Genomic DNA, 24,976 nt, shown 5'->3' on the forward strand with positions numbered 1-24,976 from the left:
AAGATTATTTTCATCGGTCACACCCGAGAAGCCTCACTAGTTTGCCACCGGTTGGCATGGTGACAGGATGGCACAGTGACTCCCCTCTGCCGACAAGAGTCTCAGCATAGAAGGGGAAAATTAAGTTAGCACTCATGCCTGTCACCCATCTCCATCTGCCTCTACATTGACTGTTTCCATTGCTCACTGTATATTAATTCTAAATATGGATCTTGCTCTTGTTCGAGCAGCAGCCTACTTTGTCATCTTGCATCTGAAAATGCTCTGTGCCATCTGAAGTCAGGCTTAATGCCCCCTATGTATTATTCAGTGGCTATCTCCTTGCACGCTGCCTAACGGAGCCGGCATGAATGGTAGTTGACGAGGGAAACTCTGTGTCAGGTAGGATAGGATCTCACATAGCAATTAGAGGGGTGGTAAGTGAGCTGTCTGGTCCACGGAACACCAGATACGCTCGCCAGATATGTCATAGCCACCCCAGCGGCCTCCCTCTTCCCTCTGATTGAGCAGATATGGCCACTTTGAATGAGAACGACTCTCGGGCAAGATTCCGCTTTTTGTGACAAACACATGCGAACCCCATAAATAGCCTCACTATCTCTATCATTACTTCCCCAAACTATGGGCAGGATTATGTGTGTGTGTGTGTGTGTGTGTGCGAGTGTCTACGTGTGTGTTGCAGCCACTTAGTCTCAGACATTTTCCTTGTCTCCCCGCTGTGCCAGCCCCCAGCTTGTCTCATCCTGGAGCTGATGCTGTCTAATAACCACCATCAACACAATGATACAAATTATATTTCAAACTTCACTGTGATTCAGAACAGCCAATTAAATGACGTCCTCTCGGTGTGGGTTCTGGTCAAAGCGAGCGAGCTAAGTGGCATTACGTGAGAGTAGTTCCCAGCTATTTTTGGCTCGTGCTTCAATGTCTACTAGTGCCCGTTCGTTATAAATTTTTAACGTGGCATGCCTCTATTTGACGTTTTAGGAAACATGTTTGCTCTCACGCTGAGAGTTCAGAAGACGCTTGATTTTAATGAGACTTGTGTCTGTATGGTAAATATGAGGCTACCAAAGGCAGCCAGTTAGCTTAGTTTAGCATAACAACTTGAAACTGGGGACACCAGCTCTGAAGCTCACTAATTAACTTGTTTGTTCAGTGTGTACAAAAAAAGTATTACTATAGTGTGCAGGTTTATTTCTTGGCTGGATGCAGTCAGCTCCCAAAGTATACACTGGTTGGAAGTAACTGTTGTCAGTTAAAAAGTCACATAACCACCATAAAACCACAGCATGATGTTGTACAAATTAGCCAACGTTAGCAAGACATGAGCTCCAGAGCTGCTGGAGGGCTTATTTTGTTTGAGCAGAGCCAGGCTTGCCATTTCCCCCTGTTTCGGTCTTTATGCTAACCTAAGCTAACTAGCTTCTTGCTTGAACTTCGTATTAAATGAACAGTTATAAGATTGGTATTGAGCTTTTCTAAGCTCAGCTAAGATAACCACCTGAGGATAGCTGCATACTTGAGAGTGGTACCGATCATCTTCTCATCCAATTAGCTTCAAGAAAAGGAAATAGTTATTCTCCCTTGTCTGATTGTTGCTATTAAAAGTGCAATGTGTCAGATTTTAGTTGAAAACAATCAACATTAACTAAAATAATAACCAAAATGTGCTTTATTGATAGTTCAGCTGAAGAGGTGACAGGAAACAGGGAGAGAGAGAGGGTTTGTGACACGCAGCAAAGGGACTTAGGCCGGGAGTCGAAACCTGGGTCCGCTGCAGCGAGGACAAAGCCTCTGCACATGGGACAACCGCTCTACCAACTGAGCTAAATGGCGCCCCATGTAGCCACTTCTTACATATTGCACCTAAGGGAGGGTTATGGGAGAGTTTTATTAAACGTTATAGCTGGTGTGCATATATATTTGCGGCCCAATTTGATATATATATTTGATATATTTGACTGAAGTGCATCCTATTGTGTTCAAAGATCTGCTGCTGCAGGGGGCATATTCTCATGTTTCATACATGAGCTCATTAACGGCGCTCAGATTGCCCTCCTCTCCATCCCGACTAACGCTCAGCCAGCCTGCGTCTGCCTCCTCAGGCACAGCTCACTGCTGGCAGAAGGGCACAGGAAGCAACATAAGCTATCCATCCAACTTCATGCCTCACAGAAAATCTGGCATGATATAAGGACCTATGGCATGATAAAATCGCTTTTTATCCTCAGGACGTCTCCAGTTTGATCCCTTCTTAGAGCAATGGGAATCATCTTTCCTCGATTGGGTGTTTGTCTTAATAAAGAGCCAGCTGGGCTTTTTTTTTTTTTTTTTTTAACCGAACTGTACTGTTGCTGTTTCTCCGCACAATGCCATCGCCAACTGTGATAACTATTTACCTTTCAGAGCTCATGTACTTTATAGCTAATGACAAGTCAGTTTAGTGGCATATGAGCTTTGATTTGTTGCTTGGATACCCCATCATGTCTAATAAAATTAGTGAATGGAATGACAGTTGCTATTGTTCTCTTCTCCCTCTGCTACAGAGAGCGGTCTGAAGGAGAACACTACCAAGTATATCAAGCTGCTGGAGGACCGACTGCACAGGTAAGAGCGTTTGCTGCTGTCTCTCTCTTCTCTTTAGAGCTGACGCGACAACTCAATATTCCAAAGGAGTAAAGCAAAACAAGGAGGCATAAACAGAGCAACCGCCTCCAAGGAGTTTCCTCTCACCTCTGTCGTCCTCTAACCAGAGCGCTGTCTCCCCAATACATCACCCTGCACTCACACCTTTTGTCTCCCAGAGCCCCTTTTCTCACATTTCTCTCCGTCTCTCACCTGCACAATTTGTCTTCATCTTCCCACCTTCCCACATATTTTCTACACCGTTGTCTTTAAGCTCTGTTTTCACCTTCTCCCTCCTCTCTGTAAACCGTTTTAGACACAACAATATCTTTTTCTGTCTGTTTCACTCTTTCTGTCTGCGTCCCGGAAGCTCCTAAATCACAGAGGACATGTCTGTTGTGTTGCGGGTGGTCGCCCAGCCGCCCCGACGGTTACACAGCAGGATTGTGATGTGCTGAGTGGCTGACTTTTTTTGAGCAGTAGGGTGCGGAACCCAGTCAAGTGTCAACACCGTCCGCCTGTTCTAGCTTCCTTATGGAGAGGAGAGCTCGCCTCCTCTGTGCGCCAAGACAGCCGTGACGTGATGATTGGCTCTTATTCTTCAGCATTTTGGAACCATTTTGTTTTGTGGGTGGATGGACAGAGCTGGTGATGTTTCTGTGTACACCACCACTCTGTCTCTGTGTTTTTTTAAAGTGTCAGGGAGGAAGGTTAAGCCGCCCGGGCTTTCTTTGAGCCAGGAAAAGCCTATGTTGCCCGCTTGACCTGTGTCCCTGTGTGTTGTGTGTGAGAGGGGGTCGCTCTGTGCGTTGCAATCCTTGGAGAGGCAGGGTCACCTTTTTGGACGGGAGCCAGCAGTCAGTCACACACTGCAGGCCTGTTTGTTTGTCGAGGGATGCACGGGCCCGGGCTCTGCGTGGTCAAGGGGGCAACATGGCTGCGATCTCGGTGCCCAGCAGGGAACCATGGCTCTGGACCTTTTCTGTCGATAGGGCAGATGGCTGCTTTGTGTTTTGTTTGTTTGATTTTTCACAGAGAGATAGAGAGATAGAGAGAGAGAGAGAGACACAGAGAGAGAGAGAGAGAGAGAGAGAGTGAGAGAGAGAGAGAGAGCGAGAGAGAGAGTACCTGTCTGCGCCACATATCTAATGTGAAAAATGTGCGTAGATGGCAAGCTTCTGAAGGGTGCTGCAGCTCCAGCACCGAATTTTCAAAATAAATGTGCACAACACCAGGTTAAATACAGCAGAAGTCTTCACAGTCACAAATTATTACCCACCCCAAAACAGTAAAATTAGATAAAGCTGAACTGACTGATGGGCCAAGATGCTGCTTGTGTCTTTTATGTGCAAAATAACATTTATATAGAAGTTATGGTTGTCTATGACTTCTAACATTTCAGATGTTTTTTTTTAAATGTGGTTCTTACATTATGTGAAAACTGCTCATAATGCCGCCTTGACCAGGACTGCCTGGAGGATGACCTCTTTCATATTCGCACGTCGGCCATTTTCCTCTGATGTCACACTGAGGCTTGGAGACTGCTGTGTTCCTAGTTTCAACGTCGGGAATCTGACACATTGGTCTCCTTTCACTCCTTCCTGATTGATCAGCAAATCAGCAGACAGTCGACAGGGAAAATCTAGAGGGACATTAAGCCACATTTCAAGGTAGAATAACATATTAGATAACCCAATAGCTTTTTATTAGGGAACAGCTAATGTTGGCATTCAACCTCCTCCCAGTTAACATCACTGTTTAATATCATTACACGATAGGATAGGAATGAAAGGCGGAAATTAACTCTTATATATCAACACACATCCTGGTCACATTTATTTAAGCCTGGAAACAAAAGGCACTGGATGCAATCAAATTCTAGTTATGAAGTGGTTGAATGTACGTAAGTAAGTGAAGTTTATTTATTATAGCACCTTTCACAGAACTGCTCACAAGGCTGTATACATGAAAAAAAACAACAAAACCATAAACAAACATGGAACAATTCAAAATATTTGAATAAATAAAAGCATACAGATTACTCTGTATGTGAAGACAAAAACTTTTAAATGAATCCTGGAATTTACAGGAAGCCAATGTAAAGAGTGTAGAATGCTAACATGAGCTAATGGCTTAGAATATGGCCCGATGTCCTTCTGCATTTTCACTATCCCTTATCTTTTCAGTTCTAGAGAGCAGTGAAATGAGAATTATTTGTCGGAAACCTTGAAACACAGCAGTACAACATTTGAGCTTCCCACGCTGAGTGATGAAAATGGCTGCCATGATAATAATATGCTCCATCAAGCTTTCTGGCTAAATCTAGGATAAATTGTATCAAATAAAAACATTTAAAAAATAAGATCTTGAAATGCTCAATCCTTCAATGCACATTAACCCCCCATTCAACTCTACTTCTCCAGTTTTTCCAAGCGGAGATAACCTCAATGACATCAGTAATTCTTTTTTCACATTTTGTGAAGCTCCTGTTTTCGCTGTCTGAGTAGTACTCCTCGTGACGAGTAAACTGAACGTCATGGGTGAATCAGTGAAGTGCCCCTTTAAATAACAGTAATAATGACTGTATAAATTAATGGTTGTCCTCCAGCAAAGGACAAGGTCTGCTTTATATCTCCCCTTTTAATTGAGCTCTTATGTTCGCTGATCCTATCTTTTAGTCTCAGCGGTAGATGCTTTATTGCATGGAATAGCTGATTATATAGATTACGTGTGTCTAACCACATCACCATTGAAAGAAAAATCACGTTAAAGGACACCTTCCTGGCTGCTGGGTGCAGTAAACTAATTGTCCTGCTCATCAAAGTCTGTATTAATTGATTGTCTCTCCAGCCTTGGATCTGCTTCCATCACCAGAGGCGGTCCGGATCAAATCACAGACACAGCTTTGGCTCCAGGCGGGGACCAGTAGCTCCCATCAGCTCCAGTTTGGCACAGTGACACATATTGGGCTTGATTGAATGGGCAGTTGTCCCCATATGAGCGCGCACACACACACACACACACACAAACACGGATAGACACGCTTGCCCATCATCCACTGTAAATTTTATCAGTCAGCTCTAATGTACATTACTGTTGATGGAGTGCGGTTGGTGATGGGAGGTGAGGGGAGGGGGGAGGGGAGAGGGGAGGAGAGAGGCAGATTAGTACTGGTGAGATGTCTGGTCTCCGTGGAGACGGATGGTGTTGAAAAAACCAATTATCTCTTCCTTGCTAAAGACTAAAACAGGATGTTGGAGCAGCGCAGATGCTGTAAGTGTGTCACCAGAACAAAAAACATTTTATTCAGATTAGCTGCATCGCACAGTTGTTTAATACATTATGTAGATGTTTCATTAGGAAATGCCTCTCGTGTTTTTCCTACATTTAGGCGCTCTTCTATTTGGATTTGAATGTCGTTTTTCATATTTAATGGATGCAATGCAACCGGTGTAGAAGTCATTAAAATACTCAGACGAGACGTGTTCTCTTAGTTAAAATCGAGGACATGCTCAGAGCGTCTGAGCAGGGAGTGAAAATAAAGACTCTATTATCACTTTAAATGTACAAGACCTTGACTGTACAGTGTAAAGTGTTTGAAACAAAGGGACCTCGGCTGCTCAGCTGTCTGCTGTGAAAACCCTCCCCAGCCATCGAGCCACCCACCTTGCAAAACCATCCATCACACCTCACCCAGCAGACACCACCTTGTATTTCACCATATTATTAGCACCTCTCTTTCTGCTGGTGTTGCTTGAGATGCTGCTGCATGATTAAGGGGAAACATTACCGGTGTACCAAGTGTGAATTCTCACCCATGATCCTAAACATCACAGGCGCTGACATGAGAGTATGAAGGAGAGAGTTGCGTTTATTTTGTTTAATTTTATTTTATTCAGTAGTCATGTCTCTGAGAGTCGGTGCTCACGCTACCCAAAGATAACACGCTGATATCCTGATCAGTAGATTGCCAGAAACCCCAGCTGTGACTGAAGATAGGGGCTGTTTTTCACACACTGTCTGTTCTTGGCTGAGCATATGGCCTGATGCTGGGTAGAGTTCAGAATCTTGGCCAGACAGTGCGAGAACCCCCGAGAGGTCTGACAGAGCATACTGGTACCAGCAGGACCGGGCCGCTGCCCCTTCGCTCAACAGTTATATTTATAATCCTCCCCTTCGTCGCAGTCTGTGTGCCCACATAATGCCTTGAGGAGAAAGAGCAGTCCTGTCAGTCAGCGGTCCCACAGGGGGGCTGCGAGACTGTAGAAGGAGTGTGCTTGTCTGTCTCTCCATCTTATTACCGGGCCATCAGTGGAGCAGCACACCCACACCCTGCCACTGTCAGATGGCAGGCCCGAGCGGCTGCCACCAATTAACCCCCCGGTCGAGGAGTTCATACCGACGGGCACCATCACAGGGATGTTTAGGGGCTGACATGTTGTCTGGATTCTCACTACACAGAGCCCTCATGCTGGTGCCAGTTGTTTGTAATGAATTGTGGTTGTCATTGAAGCTTTTGTGATAGATGAGGCCAGCTTTGACATTTTTTTTTTTTTTCGAGGAATTTATAATTGTACACACTGAATCCCCACAGAGGATGATTTATGGGTATGTGTGTAAGTCAACACATGTGTGCCCACCCATGTCTGTGTGTGTGTGTGTGTGTGTGTGTGTGTGTGTGTGCCTCTCCACTTCAGAAGAGAAAAATAACAACGGCATGGCTCACTGGGTGCGTCCCGACCATAGCAGAATTCAGAGGCATCGAGCAGTGAATTGGCGAGGGCAGGGGCGGGGGGGGGGGGGGGCTGGGCCGAGCAATTTTTCTATTGTCTGCGTGCCAAACGAAGGTTAGAGAACGGCTGAGAGGCGTGCGCTGGCAGGGTACAGAGGTTGGCAGTCCTTTTCAGGCAGGAGATGGGCTGGAAAACAAGTGGCATTCAATTTTTAGGGGGCCTCATCACCAAAGAGCAGAGAACAGAGGGAGAGATTTAACAATGTTGTCTGGGTGCATTCTGCCTTTGAGTTTGTTTACATGTGATGGGGGAATGAGCAATTTAAAGTCAAATCTAACTGCACAGCAGGGAGGCGCTTTATACGGGAAAAAACTGAACACATTATAGAGGCTTACACGTAAGTTTATTTGTGCTTAGTGTGTGAAATTGTTTGTTTTTATTATCCCGCGCCAGTCAATCTGAGAATTAGTGTTTGTGACAGAGAATCTCCTCCTGGGTGTAAAAATTGGCACGCACCAGAGAGATCGAGGACATTTATTCCTTTAAGATGTTTGATCCGTCTCGTACTGTAGGTACGAAAACCCACGTCATTGTCCCCACATCCTGTCAGATTGAGTTTGTTTCCTACACATTGATTGATTCCTGGAAACAAGGTTAACATTGAGAAGGAAAGTAGAGGCAGATTCTGTTTCTTACTTTGAAATATTCATGCGCTTAAGTGAAGGTTTTCTGCATTTTTGTTTGTCTCTTAAAGCAGATTAAAGGTAGAATTTCTAACAAGATCAATTAATTTGGTTCCTAAAATGTCACCCAGGACCACAATTATTTGGGAGTGACTTGTTATCTAAAGGTCAGCAAAAGAAGAAGAGGAATAAATATGTATATTTTAAAGGTCAGAGGTCTCAAATGTGAGTCAGCGGGGGAGTATTTCATTTTAAGGAAATGGAAAAACCTTATTCAGAAAGCCAAAAAGACCTGGTACCGCATAGCGCCAGGTGTTCCTCTGAAGCAAAAAATGTTTACTTCCACATCCACCAGCCTAACCTAAATAACAGCACAATTAACACTGAGCTCCACAGGTCAGTGACCGCACTGCTCATTTTCCGAACAATATATTCATTCAGATGTAGCTGCTTTAATTGCTCTCCCCTGTTTTTACATCTGATGTCGAGAAGGTCAGGTCGAGGGAGGGTGAAGGATGACTGCTTGTAACCCAATGAGTAGATAAACAAAAAGCAATCTTCTCGTCCTCCCCCTGAACTCGTGCTCAGTGACCCCGGCAGAGATGAACACATCCAGGCCCCCTCATTTGCTCTCTGCTGCAGCTCTGTGAGGAGAAGGGCAGCCTACCAGGACATTCACTCTCATTACATTTTGTCAATGGAATTACAATCTCTGAATGATTCATTTCCTCCCTGTCACTCTTTTGTCAGCGCTTATGGAGATGTCTTTCGCTGTGCCTGTGCAGCTTCAGTTATCATATCATACAGCAATTCACAGTACTGACGTGCACACTGGACTTTGAAAAAAACAGACTTTTTATATGATATTGTGTGAGGTTTTATACTGATATTAGTGTGCTCATAATGTCTATATGTTCCTTTCACAACACACCATATGCTTAGCATCTTATAACCTTATAAATGTGCATTCTGTGTACATTTGCAAAACAGGCTTTAGCATATTTTAGCACTGATAACGAGAAATATAACAGTGTTTACAGATACAGCCCTGATGGACACCACATGTATACCCTGTCATACTACTAATGATACTATCACCTGTTCCCAGTCAACCTGTTCACCTTTAGAATGTTCCAAACAGATGTTTTTGGAGCATTCCACAACATTCCCAGTCTTTTGTCGCTCCTGTCCCAACCCATTTGAAACATGTTGCTGGCATTAAAAAAAAATGTTTATAAACTTGAATAGGTTAAACATTAGAACTATTATTTTATACTGTTTTTTAATTGAATATATGTCAAAAAGGACAAGAAAAATCATCACTTTCTGTTTTATTTATTCAACTCTTTCAGAAACATAGTTGTTCTTTGTTATAATTTGGCATTTTGGGCAGTACACTGCATAATTTGTTTGTCGAGTGTTAGATGAAAAGGTCAATACCACTCTAACGTCAGTCCATGGAGCTACATCCAGGCCATTAGCCTAGCTTGGCAAAAAATTGGAAGGAGGCAAACAGCTGCCCTCTTCTCTTAACCTCATCTTACTCGCTGCAAGAAAGCGAATGAAAGGATTTTCAGAAATGTCTAATTATTCCTTTAATACATGACATTTACAGTATGTACTTTAATACATGGTGATTTGTATTAACCTTGTGTACAAATGTTTAATAGTGGATAATATTTCAGTAACAAAATGTGACTTTATACATAATGATATGTTAATATATCTAGTGCTGTATAGTTAGAATGTCATATCATATTTAACTGTACCATTTTATCGGTTTATATGCTACATTGCACCCCGACGCAGGATGTCGCGTTGCATCCGACATCATAGTGCTGTCCCATGATTTTCCCTGATGTGAACATACACCGTATGTCATATCATTTCCCATATCAGATATTAGGGTTGCAATGGCATGAGATTTTCAGGGTACAATAACTATCCCAGAAAAATCATTACACAGTTATTATTCTCATTGGTTGACCCTTACAGTAATTGAAACAGAAGGGTTTTTGGGATAAACAAAGGCTTCATCATCCTTTTACAAAATATTGTGTTGCAATGTTTTTAAAAAGCACTACTGTGGTATAATTCACAATCGTACTGTACTTAAGCAAATGTACATGATAACCTTCCATTTCTATAATTCTGCAACACTAGTCTATAAAGTGTAACTTGTATTGCATGGTTGGGTCTGATATGACCTACTGGCCTGTTCCTGTCTTTAGCTGTGGCTGTCCAGGCCTGGAGCGTATCTGGGAAGCCGACCTGGAAGCGTGTCACCTGTTCTTGCGGGGCCTCCAGCTGCGGACTCCCAGCTGCAGCGGAGCGGACATGGAAGACCTCCCCACTGCAGCAGTTTATGTTCCAACGCTGCCGTGCACCAAAGAAGAAGAAGACTGCGCCATGCTGACTGCGTTGGGAGGACGCTGGTGTCCTGAGGCCAACTTACAGAACTCAGAGTTCACCAAGGTATCGCAACAGTGTCTTGTTAACAACACATGATGTATTATTCATCTGAATGCCCGTGCATTCACAACAGAGTGCAGACTGGGAATATAAAAGATACCCTTTCCATTGCTGTAGTCTGACATATTTCATACATATCTTTGACAGATTTCCAGGTTCAATAGCTTTTTTTTTTTTATTGTAGAGAAATATGTGACCTCAGATAAAATGTTCCTTCTCAGTCAGTCTTCCAACTTGACCGGAGAGGACAATTTCAGCCGATGCAGTCAGCTGTTGTCATAGTATAATAGTCTGTGGACTGCAGTTAGATGAGCAGCAGTCATAAGCCTGAAGGTATTTCCAAACGAGGAAAATGTGGGCGTGAGTGAGGCAACCGCTTGGAAGTATTTTGGCTTCGTAGAAGACTTTCATTCTACATAGCTCAGATTGAAGAGTCTGTTTCTGCATGATTACCTGCGTTTAGTGGGAATGCATGTCTGTGGTGTGTGTGCGTGTGTGTGTGTGTGTGTGTGTGTGTGTGTGTGTGTGTGTGTGTGTGCGCGCATGTACGTGTGTTGGTGCGCTTACTGCTGGTCTATCCCATAGTGAGTTGAGGTCCACTGCCTCAGGGCAGAGTCTCTCCTCTCCTCACACTTTCCTCCACCCACGTAGTCTGACAGACTCGTCTGAGATAGGAACAAAGCCAACAGAGAAAGAAATAGCACACTTTGCAGACATGTTTTTGTGAGACTATATTTGGTTAGTTTGGCTCACAGATTGTGATTTAACGGTGTTTTTCTGATTTTTGATAGTAGCTGAAACTTTAAATTTGCCTTATTTACATTTATACCCAGTATGGATTAACTGGAAGGTAGCCACAAGCAAATATTTGTCATTGATCTTTACTGGTCGCTGTTGGCTGAATTTCCACTTGCATGCATTAAAACTGGAAGCTGTTGGTTTTCATTGTCATGGTTAATAACTCCTACTGTTGCACCCTCTTCACCTCCTCTCACTGTCTCGCTCTTCGTGACCATAAATACACATTTTACACTGATGTCTTCTTTCCCTGCCCTCTCTGACCGCATTTTTTACAAACTGCATGGATCTGTTTTCTGCTTTCCCTTTGTTTCTCTCTGCTTCTCCGTCTCCTCCTAAAGCCCGGCCCCTCCTAACATTTCTCCAAGAACTAAAAGGTGAGCTAGCTGAAGATTTCCCTCCTTTGTCTCCGTCCTGTTCACTGTTTTTCTTTAGATTTTAGTACAACTAAATAGCTAACATGGTTTTATAAGCAGATGTATCTGGTAATCTTTTATCAAGATATGAACAGGAGCACTTGTGAGTGGAGCTTTTTTCTTTCGGGACAGAAACACTATATACAAATGCAAGATGTCCTTTACTGTTATTCTTATATTTTAGCCATTATTTATCCTCCTTCATATGTAAAGTTTCAAATGTATTTCACAATACTCAAGGACCCACATATCAAAACTGTGCTTCAGTTTGGATTCAGTCGTTTTGAGAATTTTATCAGTTAAATGCCAAAAAATCTTTGCAGTCTGTACCATGAGAACGGTGTGTGGCGGATCATATGCTGCTGTGCAGGTGGATGTAATTGGTGAGCACAAAAAAAACAATTCAGTTTGTGTGACAGGCTCAAAAACTGCAGCGTTTAACTGATCTGATCTCAGCTGCCGCATGAAGAGTTAGAGATGGTCAACTGTGTTTACTGGAGAGCGGAGCGATAAAGGCTGTTAGACGCATTTTAATTACAAAATGATAATTAAAATTTTTGCTGATTATAACATGTTGCTACCCTGCCTTCTTATGTACTTACCCTAAAGCCACAAACAATATGTTAGCCTCCAATAGGTACAGTAATTACCGCCTTCCTTAGTAAAGAATGCACAATTACACACTTGGAATACCAACAAAGGAGACCTGCAAGTACAGATGAGCCAGTTAATCTATTTTCTCCTTGTCAGTTTTGGTGATGAATAATTACAACGTCGTCTCATTATGATGATGCTGCACACATACAGTACACAGCCAACATAATTGCATTTTCAATAATTCATGAGCAGGTTTATGACTGTGTGGCCTCAACAAATCTCTCCCTTTTGTTGCAGAAACTGGAGGAGTTTTTGTTCTGCATGGAGGATAATCACCCAGAGGTTGGTAATGTTAACGTTGTCACTATGTTATCAGTGTAATTAAAGTGTCAGTAACATCGACGCTCGGGCTTACTCGGACACAGAAAAATCAATTAGCTGACCTTAGCTTAAACATGACCTCTGTCGCCTTTCTGATCATCTGATCAATACTGATCTACATGAGAGAAGCCTCGGCCGGTGTCGCTGACTGTCTGACAATGCCTTTTACCAGACCTTTATTTATACACGGAAGGGGTTTTGCTGAGCTTGTATTCTTCTTTCAGCACCTCCCTGCTTTAAATTTATGCATTTAGACTCATTCACACCTGGCAGCCAAACAGTGAAAAAGACACCTAAGTGAAGTGCTGAGTGTGCCATCTCAAACCGCAACAAGAGAAAACAAGTAATGAAGAAATCGCCGTGTGAATGATGAGTGTTGAAAAGCTGACGCTAAACTAGGTTGCTGTTTCAAGAATAATACCAATTATGTATGAAAGATTTGGAATGTTTTGAGGTTTGCTGAAAGGCTGATGCTCACCTGCACTGGTTTCTTTAAAAGTAGAATAGTATCAATTAAAAAACGCTGACGCTGTAGTATGAACAGTTCTCCACATAGAGTCTGAAGTTACTTTCCAAAACCAAAAATACAAGAGCAAACCTGTAAGGAATGGATTAAACAGTGTTTATGTTGTCATTTAAGCTGCAAACGTTGGCATTTCTGGCTAATTAGCTTCCCAAGGAAACCAAGTGATACCTCAATGCTAATCCAGCGACCCCAGGAAACTCTGAGAATTCTCTGAAACGTATGAGTTAGTGCTCATCCTGTGATGTTAACATTTGACACATTTGAAAACATTTCTTAATTTAAATACATAAACCAAGGACAGTACATCTGGTAAGCTAAGTGTATAGGACAGTTCTCTGTACATCTGAACTACAAAACTTTGAACCACATTGAATTATTGAAAACCAAGCTGATATAAAGTGCCTCGGTCCCGATGATGTATCACCGAGTCGAATGATATGATGGATGTTTAATGGTATTGGTCTATTTGTCTTGATGGTGTTGTGATAGCACTGTAGAGGAGCCGGTCTCTCCGCCTCGCAGAGCGTCTGACCTCTTTCTCCTTTCCATAATGACTTTAAGTAAATGATTTCCACTTAGCTGCTGCCAAGCTGCTGTCCTGCCGCCACAATGGAGATTGATTGGTGTGTGTGGATGTGTGCAAGTGTGTGTTTTAGCGCTGGGCTTTTTTTTCTTCTAATCTCTACTAATTGTTCTTTTATCCTCCCAAGGTCCTTACATCCCGCTCTTTATACTGACCCACTGTACCAGACAAGAATAGACTTTGTTAGAAGAATGGCTCCTGATTAGATTGTTCATCAGGTAGTTTTTGTTAACACAGGCCCTGTTAGAATCTGTCAGGCACAAGATGACTGCTGTGTCAAAATTCCTTAGTACATACTCATTCAATACAGTTGTGACTATATTCTTTTTTTTCCCCATTATACAGTATCAGCAGGAAATTTCATAATGTACACGGACCTCATTCATGTGTACTGATATCAATCAAACTGTAACTCAGTGCTGGTAATCTTTTGGCAACGCTTTCCTTTTTATTTTCCAATTTATTCCCAGAGCTCTAAGCACCACTTACAGTTTGTGTTTCGGGCTGCATACGTCATACTAAATGTAGACTATCTTTATAAACAGTGTATTGTTTTTGTAGTAAGTATCTTTGAAGTCATCTTTACCATTTTGTACTAACAGGTGATAAAGTGCAGTAAATGTTTATACTCCAAATGTCATTGCCAGTCAAATGTGCCATTCAAGAGAAAGGTAGATATTTTTCAAAAAACTGTGCATAATTGTGGACAATTGTGCCAAATTGTGCATTGTTGGACAGAAGTGTGCACCCTCAAAAACCAAAGCTGCATCCCCCAACGATAACACAATTAAGTAAACACATAATTTTGTGGAGGCTAAAAGAGTGTTGAGTACTTTGAGAGTACTTTTGATGATTTTGTACACAACTGTTCCACAATGGCAAAAAATCACTCAGTCAATTGTAAATGGTGGTGAGAAAGTTCCGGGGAGATCTTGAAAATAGTAAAAGTGTCTAATAAAGGAATTCAATTTATATTAGCTATTAAAGAACAGTTACATTTTAATTAAGTACTCATTTAACTTTTATCAGTGATAGCTCAAAAAACGATTGCAGGTGGTCAAACCTCCTGAAAACAAATAAGAAAGTAGTCTGCATGCTTACTTCTTTGAGTACACTTCATTTTGTCACTTTTCCTGAGTGACACCTTCAACACTTGGGACTCAGCTTCAGACCAACCCCTCAGGCTGTCACTGCATTATTTGTAGATGATCTTGAAAACTGATTTGATTGAAGTGTGGAAAGAATTTAATAAGTAATGAGTAATTACTTTCCAATAATAAGGTATCAGCTAAAACAAAGAAAACAATTTCATCTTAATTCCTTTATAATGAATTCACCTATTTTATTGCTTGTAAGAGCAATTATGGTGTCGAGTGTAGTGCCAGCGCTATGTTATTGTTTTGTATTGCCCGCTCTGCACAAAGTGTCGGTTCTAACAGCACCCGTGGGAACACGCACAATTACCTGCTGCCTCTCACTCAGTATTGCTTAAATAAGCATACCGGTGCATACATGAGTCTAATTTAAATAAGTTCATGCTTCTGCCGTGTGCCTTGTTTAAATTTGCTCTAACAGCATTAGCACCTAATGTGCCTCAGGAATCAACACGTCGATACATGTATGCCTCTGAGTCTATTATGTAAATCGACATATTGTTGAAATCTCATTTTTCATGTTTTCTTGTTTGTCCAGGGCAGATGTAACTATGGTAACTATAGGTGATTTGTATTGTTTTGATCGCCACCAGGAGAAACACGACAGCTTCTGAATAGTTTCTTAAAAGGTTTGTGTGACAGACTGTGAGGGATGCTTTCAACAGTGTCATCCTGCACGCTGGGCTCTTTGTTTTCTACGTGGTGGTTGTATTGACTTTGCAGATGTTGACTGCAGGCTGTAAAGTATAGAATCAATCAGCTACACAAACACAGGCTCTTACCTGCTAAAGAGGCCCCTAAGCTTGACAAACAAACAGCTCAGTGGATCTTTACGTTGACATCTTTGAGAACCCAGCGTCACATAAGGTGACGCCTGAGGAGAGACTCTTTTAAGTGCCCCACACACAAAAACATGATGTTTAACTCTCACTTAATTCCTTGATTTCATCAGGGATGACTTGTACATATCGTCTCACCTCAGACCTTTTGTTGTTTTACACCTCTTTTGGGATGTTACATCATCCGGACAAGGAGGCCTATTCTGGGACACAGACGGGAGACATGACTTTCAAGCGATTGTTCAGACGCCTCTGAGCTGCAGGGAGTTGATATTTCCTACCTGCAGCTACTGTATGAGTCAGATTTCGACGTGTTGTTTGACGAGAACGCTGGGTCGGCGTGCACGTGTACAGTGTGTGTGTGTGTGTCTATTTGCTCCCAGCGAGTCTGTGTGCTCCTGTGCGTGTTTTTGTTCTCTATGCTTGATGAGTGTGAAGAAACGAGGACACGACGTCTGCAAAGGGGACCTGTTCTAATTATGGCCAGCCCTGCTCTCTGAATGCTCTGCCCCACTGCACTCTGCTCCTCCACCAACCTGACATCCCCCCTCCCTCTAATACACACTCAGCTTCGCCACCTCCTCAGGTGATCTGCAGATATACCGCTCAGTGTTGTGCACACAACCCCCCTGGTGTGTATTGTTTACATTGTGACCTTGGCACCTGACCAAGCAAAGCTCTTGGCAGGCTCATATTTTTTCTCTGGCCTGCTATTCTCCACTTCAGACTCATATCTGGTCGAAACATGATGAGGGATTCAGTGTGGAAGAGATTAAATGAGTGTTGGAAAACTCTGACACATGGTTATAAGAGCGCATATATATGCAGTTTTTATTAAAAGATTAAAGAGAGAATGAAACAACACTAATTAAGCAAACATAATGCCTTTGTATCCCTTTAACTATAAAAAGGTGGAACCATGCAGCCTTAATTAAGGAACATAACTATTATTTGTATTTAAGGTTACACTGAAGGTGTATCACTCCATTCAAATGTGGTTACACGGTCAGATTGACACAATCAATACAGGGTTTTCCCCATCACCTAGGGCTTAGACGCTGCACCAAAGCTGTTTTGGGCACCACAAAAAAATAAATGAATCTAATATCAATGATTAAACTAACTAAGTGACTTCTCCCAGATCTAATGGATGTAGTTGGATCCCAGTGGACTTCTTTTGCAAGTTTATCATCAAGAATTATAAGCATTGTTTGTTAATTACCTGCTCCAATCTTTTTTATGGCTTTTGGTTCAAAGATAAGGTCATAATAATCAACCTTACCTGTGTTAAAATTGCATTTTTTTATAATTGAAAACAGTAAAATGTTCTCGTCGAAGGAACAGACTTTCTTTCAAAGTGTTTCGCTGGATAAAAAAACTTTTCAGTCATCCTGTCACACCAGTGCTTAAAACCCCCAAATACTCGTGTTTCGCCTGGTAGGTTGCTTGTTATTGCTGTATTTTTGGGTCATTAATTTTCAATATCAAACCCTTATATTTGAACCATTGCAGCTTCACGTGTTGATCCTCCCATCCTTCCTTATTCATGATTTCATCCCTTGTTTCCTCCTCCTGTCAGGACGGGTGCGGGGCTGAGGCTGCGGACCTGACAGAGCGCTGCGAGCAGATCAGTGACAGACTAATGACTTTGGAAGATGAATTGCAGACGGCCATACTGAACAGGGATCAGGCCCTCACCCATATCCTTTCACGGCCCTCTAAATGAACATACATCATATAAAGTGTGTGCTATCTGTATGTGTTTCTGTCTCTGTCCATCCATCTTAAGGACCTAGTTTCCTCAAAGCCTCCCTGCTCTCAAAAGTACACATCCAGACTACCTTGAGGCTGACTGATCTTATGTGACTTACATTTTTGAGGAAAAGAAAATCAACCTACTTTATCTGACATCATGGGTCCATTCAGAGAGGGAATTGATGATAAACTGGGATAAACTGGGATCAGAGGATTTTTCCTGGCAGGCTGGATGTGCCGATTGGACAATGAAATTGTAGAAGTCAAAGCGAGGTTATTAGACGGTCCTCGATGTGGGCTGCCACTCACCACGGGCTGAGATTAAAGTAGGCTGACAGGGGCAGCTCAGCGGCGGATGGAAGGATGTCACTCTAATGACTGCGCTCCCGTCACATCTTAATGTCCATCCTCCTGCTGACCCTCCTCGCTCCCCCTCCTCTGTATGCCCACCTCCACTTGCTGGGAGGAAATTACAATATCCATGATAATGACTTAAATGAAAGTGTTGAGGCTGATTACAGGTCACAATACATCATTTTCCGCGCTAATTAGAAAGCTGATTGGAAATAGATTAGTGTGTTTTTCTCGCTCCACTTTTCCCCTCTGCTCTGTGGGCTTATTAAGACGGATAGAAAAGGCAATATTTCTGCACAGTTATGAAGAAGAACCGCCACCTAACCTGCTGGGGTCTTTTTTATTTATTTAGTGTCATGCCCCGTTTCTTCTCTTTCAACACGAGCTGCCAGAAATACCTCCCTAATCTGATAAATGCTATTTGGTTTTATAATCTCCAAAAAAGCTGCGTGTTTCACTCTCAGCTGAAGTGGGGCCGGGCTGTTTTCACATCTGATTAGAGATTCAAGTCCCCCGCTGTGCTGTCAGGGGTCAGCACGGGCTGCTCCACTGTTTGCATGATATCGATGCAGCCTGGCAGCCGGAGACAGACACAGATTGGCCCGCATCTCTCCACCTCTCTGTTTTTGTGTCCTTATGTGTCATTCATCCCGGCCTTTTGAAGTCGGTGCGTGCAAAAGCGCCGCGGATACTTCAGGACACCGAGGACGCAGGACAATACGGTTGTTGGGGTTGCAGAAATCGAGCAGAGACCGATCTCGCGATGGCGCTGCTGTTGCCATAGTGACAGGAAGATCAAACCTCCAGTCTCTGAGGGTCTTAATTGAGTCCCTGCACTCAATGCGAGGAGGTGAATGGACGACCACAGGGGCTGGAATTGAAAGAACAGAGACGGATAGACGAAATCATGTCAATCTCTGTGTTTTGTCTGAAAGCCTCCCCACATAATTCCGAGCTCCATCGTCCCATTTGGACCGCGTTGCCTTAAAAACTCCCGTCGAACCTTCTGCAGTATTCATGAAAAGCCCTTTAACGGCTGGTTAATTATGAATGGGGACAATCTGTGTCCATTCAGACTGTAAAACGAGCCATCAGGCCCCATCTGCCATCAAAGCCGTCCCTTTGATTTGCCACTTAAGCTGGACACTCACACGATTAATTTGAGTTTCTAAGCAGGTTAAACAATCCCCCCACTGATGACAGCCTCTATCCCGTTTCATTGATGGTTTATGAATAATTTAGCTGGGCAGTCTGTTTGCTTGGGTCCCCACACTACCGCCCAGCCCCGCAGTCGAGATGAGCTCATGAATAGTGAATTGGATGGGGTTAAATTGGGTATGACTTGATGATCTGTCCCAGTAATCCATTTGGTGGCCAAATTGGAGATTGATGACTTCATCGGGTTATGGCTGTCCGCTGCTGTTAGCATTACCATGGAGGAGCCACAAGTGTCACTTTTGCCCCGAGAATTTGTCTGCTGGCATGCCTTTTTTTATTTACATGTGAACGTGTGTCTCTCCGTTTCTTCTGTTTCTTCCTTGACTCACACCGCACAGTCGTTGGAGAAGGAGGTTCAGGAAGTGAAAGCCACTTTACAAAGTATGCTCGCACAGCTCAAAGAAGAAGAAGAGGAGGAAGAGGAAGCCGGCGAGTTACAAGATGATGACCTCATGAAAAATGGGACTGAGGAAGAATTAGAAGAGGAAGAGGAGGAGGAGGAGGAAGAGGAGGAGGAAGACGAGGACCAGTACTTCAGTGACAGCTGGGGCATTTGAAATGGATGCCTGTCGTGTTTTATGACCACTCGCGCACAGACCGGCTCTCTCTGAGCCTGACCTCAGCTTTGCAGGAGAAGTGACCCCATATCCATTTACTGTACCGCCTCACTCAGAGAGCTTTACGACCAGCCGCTGTGGTACTGCAGAAAGTTTCCCGTACAAAGCCTCAGCAAGTCTGTGTAACATTTTCTCCAACTACAAAAAGAATTTTGATATAAATGCAGAATGAAGTCGCTTTGATGCAAATTTTGGAAGTTCCTCAAATCTTGCCAGCACAAGTTTAACCAGGGGAAGAGTGCCTTAGGCCACTGAGCCCACATAGTGACTATTTTTTCAGCAGTTACAAGTTTTCATGTCATGTCTTAGAAGCTCTGAGCAATGAGATGATTTTCCTTCAGTTTGCATTGTTAAGACATCACAATTTGAAGTCTCAGAAGCTGGAAAATGGTCAGCTTTAAGGCGAGACTGTCTAACGTTTACTGAACACAAGCAACTTGTCGCAAAAACTGAAACTTACAGGTCCAGTGTGTAGGATTAAGAGCAGAAATTGAATGTAATATGTATTATTATTATTTTTATTAGAATATGACTACCTGAAAATAATAACCGCTGTGTTTTTGTTACATTAGAATGAGCCTTTTATATGTACAAAGGGAGCGGGAGGGAGGGATCTACCTCTTCTGGCGGAAGAACAAAACACATATTTAGAGAGGGCCTTTTATGTTTTTTTGCGATTTAGTGGCTACCTTGGTGAGATGAGAGCTGTTCAGCTGGTCGCAATTTGCAATCTGCTATGTTTAGACAGTAGCCCAGAATGGACAAACTTAACACAGGCTCTAGAGAGGGCTTTCTGCATTTTCACATTTTTAACAGCCCACCATAGGGCTGAGTTAGATCAGTTGGTTGTAATCTGCAACCTCACCACTAGATGTCACTAAATTCTACGCACTGGACCTGGAATAACTTTTGGTAAAACAAAGTGCACATTAGTACAAGAAGAGAGGTCATACAGTCGATGAACTGACTCAGTAATGTCAGCTACACAATGATATCTGTACAGAGTGTTCTTATGTTAGCTGACATTATAGGCACCGTAAATTATAATTAATAAGTTATTTTTGCTTTTACAGCTACAAGTTACATAGTCTCACTTTAAAATTCAGTCACCAAACCAGTGAAGTAGCCAGCCAGAAACCAAACTGAAGCAGAAAAATCACTACTCGCTCACCTGAACCACTTATTTGACTCGCATCTGAGTACCAAATGGACAATCTGAACACGTTTTACTGTTAACACTCTTGCACATGACCTAAAATGTATGCTTCACTTTTAGGTCAGCCAGCCACTCCTGCGCGTTTTCGTATGATTGGACTTGCATGTAATTCTGTCCATGAAATAACTCACTTGTGGTGCTACAGAATGTGAGCTAACTTGAACACTTTATTGTTTTCTTTGTGTGGAAAATGCAATATTTTAGATTTGTTTTCTCTCAGAGACCTAAAGCAGCATATGCTTGTAGAGATGCTCTGCATTTTAAAACACATGTTGTGTCTTATGCATGAAGGTAATATTGAAGGAGAAGTGGACATAGAAGATAAGTGTTTGCAACTGCTGTTTGTTTTTTTCTAAGATGATTTTATCGGCCACTGATTGTGTTGTTTTTTATTTTATGTTATTTTATGTCAGCTCAAAATATTCTTTTTCATTTTTGTACTTTCACCTATTAATCTTTTTCTTTTTTTAAACTGTGCAGCTTGAACTTGCTGTATCATATTTTATATTTATTCCTTACAGCGCCTCACTAATTACAGCATGTCCCGTTCAGCCTAATGTTGTGTCCTGCTGTTTTCTTTTTGTATTGAGTTACAGCCCCTCTGGTGATTTCCCCTCATATAAAATGTGTGGGCATGCAGCCAGGCAAGTGAGGGCAGTAGTGACATGTAGGAGATATCAATACGGTAATAAAGGTCCTCTAGTGAGGTCTTTGGGGGATACACAGGCTTCAATTGTTATCTTGCCTCAGCAGCGGCGGTGTGGTTAATTGGGAGGCAGCCTCACCGAGGACATGGCGGGGGAAATGGGATGGTGTTGCTTTGTCTCCATCAGATTCTGCCCTGTGTTTTCGGAGCAGGGGGCTGTTAAGGGATCCTCAGAGGCGTGTCTGCAGGCCGGCGCTTGGGGCTGTAAACACAGCCGAGTGCGCAGGGTTTTTCAGCGGTGGCACAATGGGCCTCTCTGACATTACAGACAGGTTGCAAACCACTTGCCAGGCTTCAAGTCTCCACATCTATCAGCGTCAGGCGGCATACAGACAGAGCCTGGCACAAACACCTTACTGCCGAACACCCCCACCTCATAATTGAATCTGTGCTTGCACCATACTGTGCCCCGCGTGGCAGCTCTTCTCATAAAATGGCTATGGAGAAAAAACCCAGATGGTTTTCAGCAGGCAGATAAAGCAGGTTGAGATGTTTCCTGATGTAAAATGAAGCAACATGCAGTGTAAGTCATGTGTCTCTGCAATTTGGTCGCTAGAATATTGTACAAAGCTTTGTTACAATACTGTAATCTGTTTTCTGACAGTCCCATCAGTTTCCCACTCCCATTTAGTTTCTGTTGCTGCAAACAGAGTCAGGTTTACCATCATTTACTATCATTTATAGTCAGCCAATGCCAGTTTGTTGGCTGAAATTACCACTTTTACTAGCAGATTGTATAACCCGCAGCTATCTAGCATTTGTTTTTTCACGTTAGCTTCAGGAATTTATTTGAAAAATCTCATAATTTCCGGATAATGCGTTGATGTTGATGATCTTCAGGCAAGACATCTCTAAAAAGGGTCTGTGATGTGCACTTGAAGGGTAATACTGTTCCACAAGACTGAGGCTATATGCTGCATTTCCCAGTTAAATAGTTAGCATCCTTGATGTTTAACAGGAGAAGGTGTATAGCAGGAAATTTCCTGCTTTGACATGTCAAACATGCCTGCTGTTAAAAGGGCCTAGACAACAAGACGTGATAGCATGTAAGCCCCCATAGTTTCAGCTGGGAAATAACGAGTCTTCTTAAATAAAGGAGAAAAAAACTTACAAAATGTTAAGAAAGGAGAACTATTTTTCTCACTAAAAAGAAAAATAGAACTGTAGGCTACACCTTCTGAATTCAAGGTTATCTCTTTTATCAAGCGAAGACAAGGCTTGTCAAGTATTGGGAAACGTGTCATACAAACTTGACACAAACAAACTAAAACTTGCCTGGTTTGTCTTTCAATCACTCCAGGCAGCTGAATCCAGTTAAGCTGAGTCCGCTGTCTATCTTCCGAGGTTGGGGTGAATGTGGAAGGCTAATAGGGCCCCTAAGCTCCACAGCTAACTTAGCTACCTGCTAACACAAGCTAGTCTCTACAGGTGAAGACAGCTACAGCAAAGCGTGCTTATACTGCCCCTTATAGTTTTGGAGCTACCTTCCATTTCCGCCCATTACTTACAAATTACACTTTTAACCCCCCTAAAACGATGTAACCTTGTAGCCTATAAAATGTGCTGTTATAAAGGTGTTATTGATAACGTTAAGCCAGCAAATATACCCTACTATTGCATTCACATCACATCCCCCCTTCAAGCAGTTGCCAGTTTGTTGTAGCTTCTAGCTAGCTAATGTTATGCTGGCCCCATACTGTATAAATGTTTAATATTTTATTTGAAAATAAATATATGCTTTGACATAATAATAATAATAATAATATAATAATATATATAATATATTATAATAATAATAATAATATAGCTTCTCATCTAGTTAGCGAGACATGCTAACAGTTGCAGCTCACATGAGCATAGACAAACACCTGCACTGATGTTTTGTTAATTTTGTTTTTAGAGAGGGTTAATTAGTATTACTCTTATTTCAGCCTCAAACCAACCTCCTCAACATGTGGCAAAATCTCACAATTTATTTTTCTACATTGACTCACCTGCATTTGTTTATTTGATTCCCTGCTAAGTTGTTTTGTTGTCTGACAGGTACATGTACAAACTCTCTGAACCATGGGAGGATCATAGATCATGTTGCAGATTTCCCTCTTGCACCGTTCAACCAGCGTCACACACACTGCTAATGAATGCAAATGGGGCTTCGTCTTTTTTTTATTCATGCCCTTCACATTTCAACATTTCTGTATTCTCCTCTGAAACGGACACCTCTTGTTTCGTGTGAGCGAGTGCATGTCAGTTCTGCTCAGTGAGTCAGTGAAGTAAACTCCCCTGAGAGGTGTTTGAGAGCAAAACTGGACACTGAACTCGCTGTTGTCTGCAAGTTGCCTTTTATTTTGACTCTTCCCAGTGGTTTTACGATCTCATTCAAATTCACTCCGCATGTTACTCAACTGTTGAATAAATTCAGCCAAGTAATTTAATAGGGAAGAAATTCCTGTGGAATTAATGAGCATTTTAAATCATTTAATTGCAAGTCCTCCCAACTCAAAATCTGCATATTTTTATGTCAAACCAGGAAAGGAAATGCAACACAAATGAACAACAAGAGTGGATGGTACACAGAGAAGAGGAAATAGCCTGCCTTTTTCATTTTCCTGTGGTCTGATCCTGACGTTGAAAATCACACTTAATTATAAACACTGTGCCAGTGGGAGCCGCAGTCTCCTCAGAAACAGACCTATTTCATCACTTATGGCTGTATGAGAAATCACAGGATTGGAGGAAATGCACTTCGAGAGGCCACCACATGTCTATATTCATCCTCATTTTGATATTTCTAATTTGCACACTGACCCCTTTCAGAAATTACACAAAGAACAACCGCAAGTCCTTCCGGAGAAACACAGGAGTTTCAGAGAGCATGAGTGGAGGATGAACGTGCAACACGTGTCTGAGCAAGTGCTTCGTGATCCAGCAGGAGCCCAATCAGAATTATTACTCATTTACATATTTAATCATTCAGACTGAATTTGGAATAATTAGCCCGCATGTGATCTATCTGAGGAGTAAGACCCCCGAGGAAAAAATAACAGAAAGCTACATTAAAATATATTCAAATCTCTGATGATTCCTTCCTTAATAAGGAGAGACTGGGAACCACTACAGGACTGATGGTGGAAGCGGTATGATGATCTGTGGTTTGGTCAAAATTAATCTTCAAGATATTAAAAATATTCCAGCTCTATATGTCATATCTACCTAATGTTGAGCCACTTTTTCTCTCTCCTCTGCCGCTTCATACTGATCCTGTACCTGCCTGCCATGTCTCCCCATCCCTTAAGTCAT

The 24,976-nt window shown here is 42.4% G+C and overlaps 1 protein-coding gene across 2 annotated transcripts in view; it reads left to right on the top strand.

The window, feature by feature from the left end:
• Positions 1-21,527, top strand: part of disc1 (DISC1 scaffold protein) — a 45,172-nt gene extending 23,645 nt beyond the window's left edge. The window contains exons 10-14 of one of the 2 annotated variants that reach the window (XR_003986961.1): positions 2,550-2,610; positions 10,276-10,519; positions 11,656-11,691; positions 12,625-12,669; positions 17,390-17,482. Coding sequence is in view for 1 of the 2 variants with exons in the window: in XM_030442183.1 (XP_030298043.1) it covers positions 2,550-2,610; positions 10,276-10,519; positions 12,625-12,669; positions 17,390-17,510; positions 19,474-19,694 (692 nt within the window). In the remaining variant the exon portion in view is untranslated. Of the gene's footprint in view, positions 1-2,549; positions 2,611-10,275; positions 10,520-11,655; positions 11,692-12,624; positions 12,670-17,389; positions 17,511-19,473 lie in introns of those variants that run through there. The other variant, XM_030442183.1, reaches the window with a different exon arrangement.
• The last annotated feature ends 3,449 nt before the right edge of the window (positions 21,528-24,976 follow it).

This window comes from Sparus aurata, chromosome 15, assembly GCF_900880675.1.
Source record: "Sparus aurata chromosome 15, fSpaAur1.1, whole genome shotgun sequence".
Classification (NCBI taxonomy): Eukaryota; Metazoa; Chordata; class Actinopteri; order Spariformes; family Sparidae; genus Sparus; species Sparus aurata.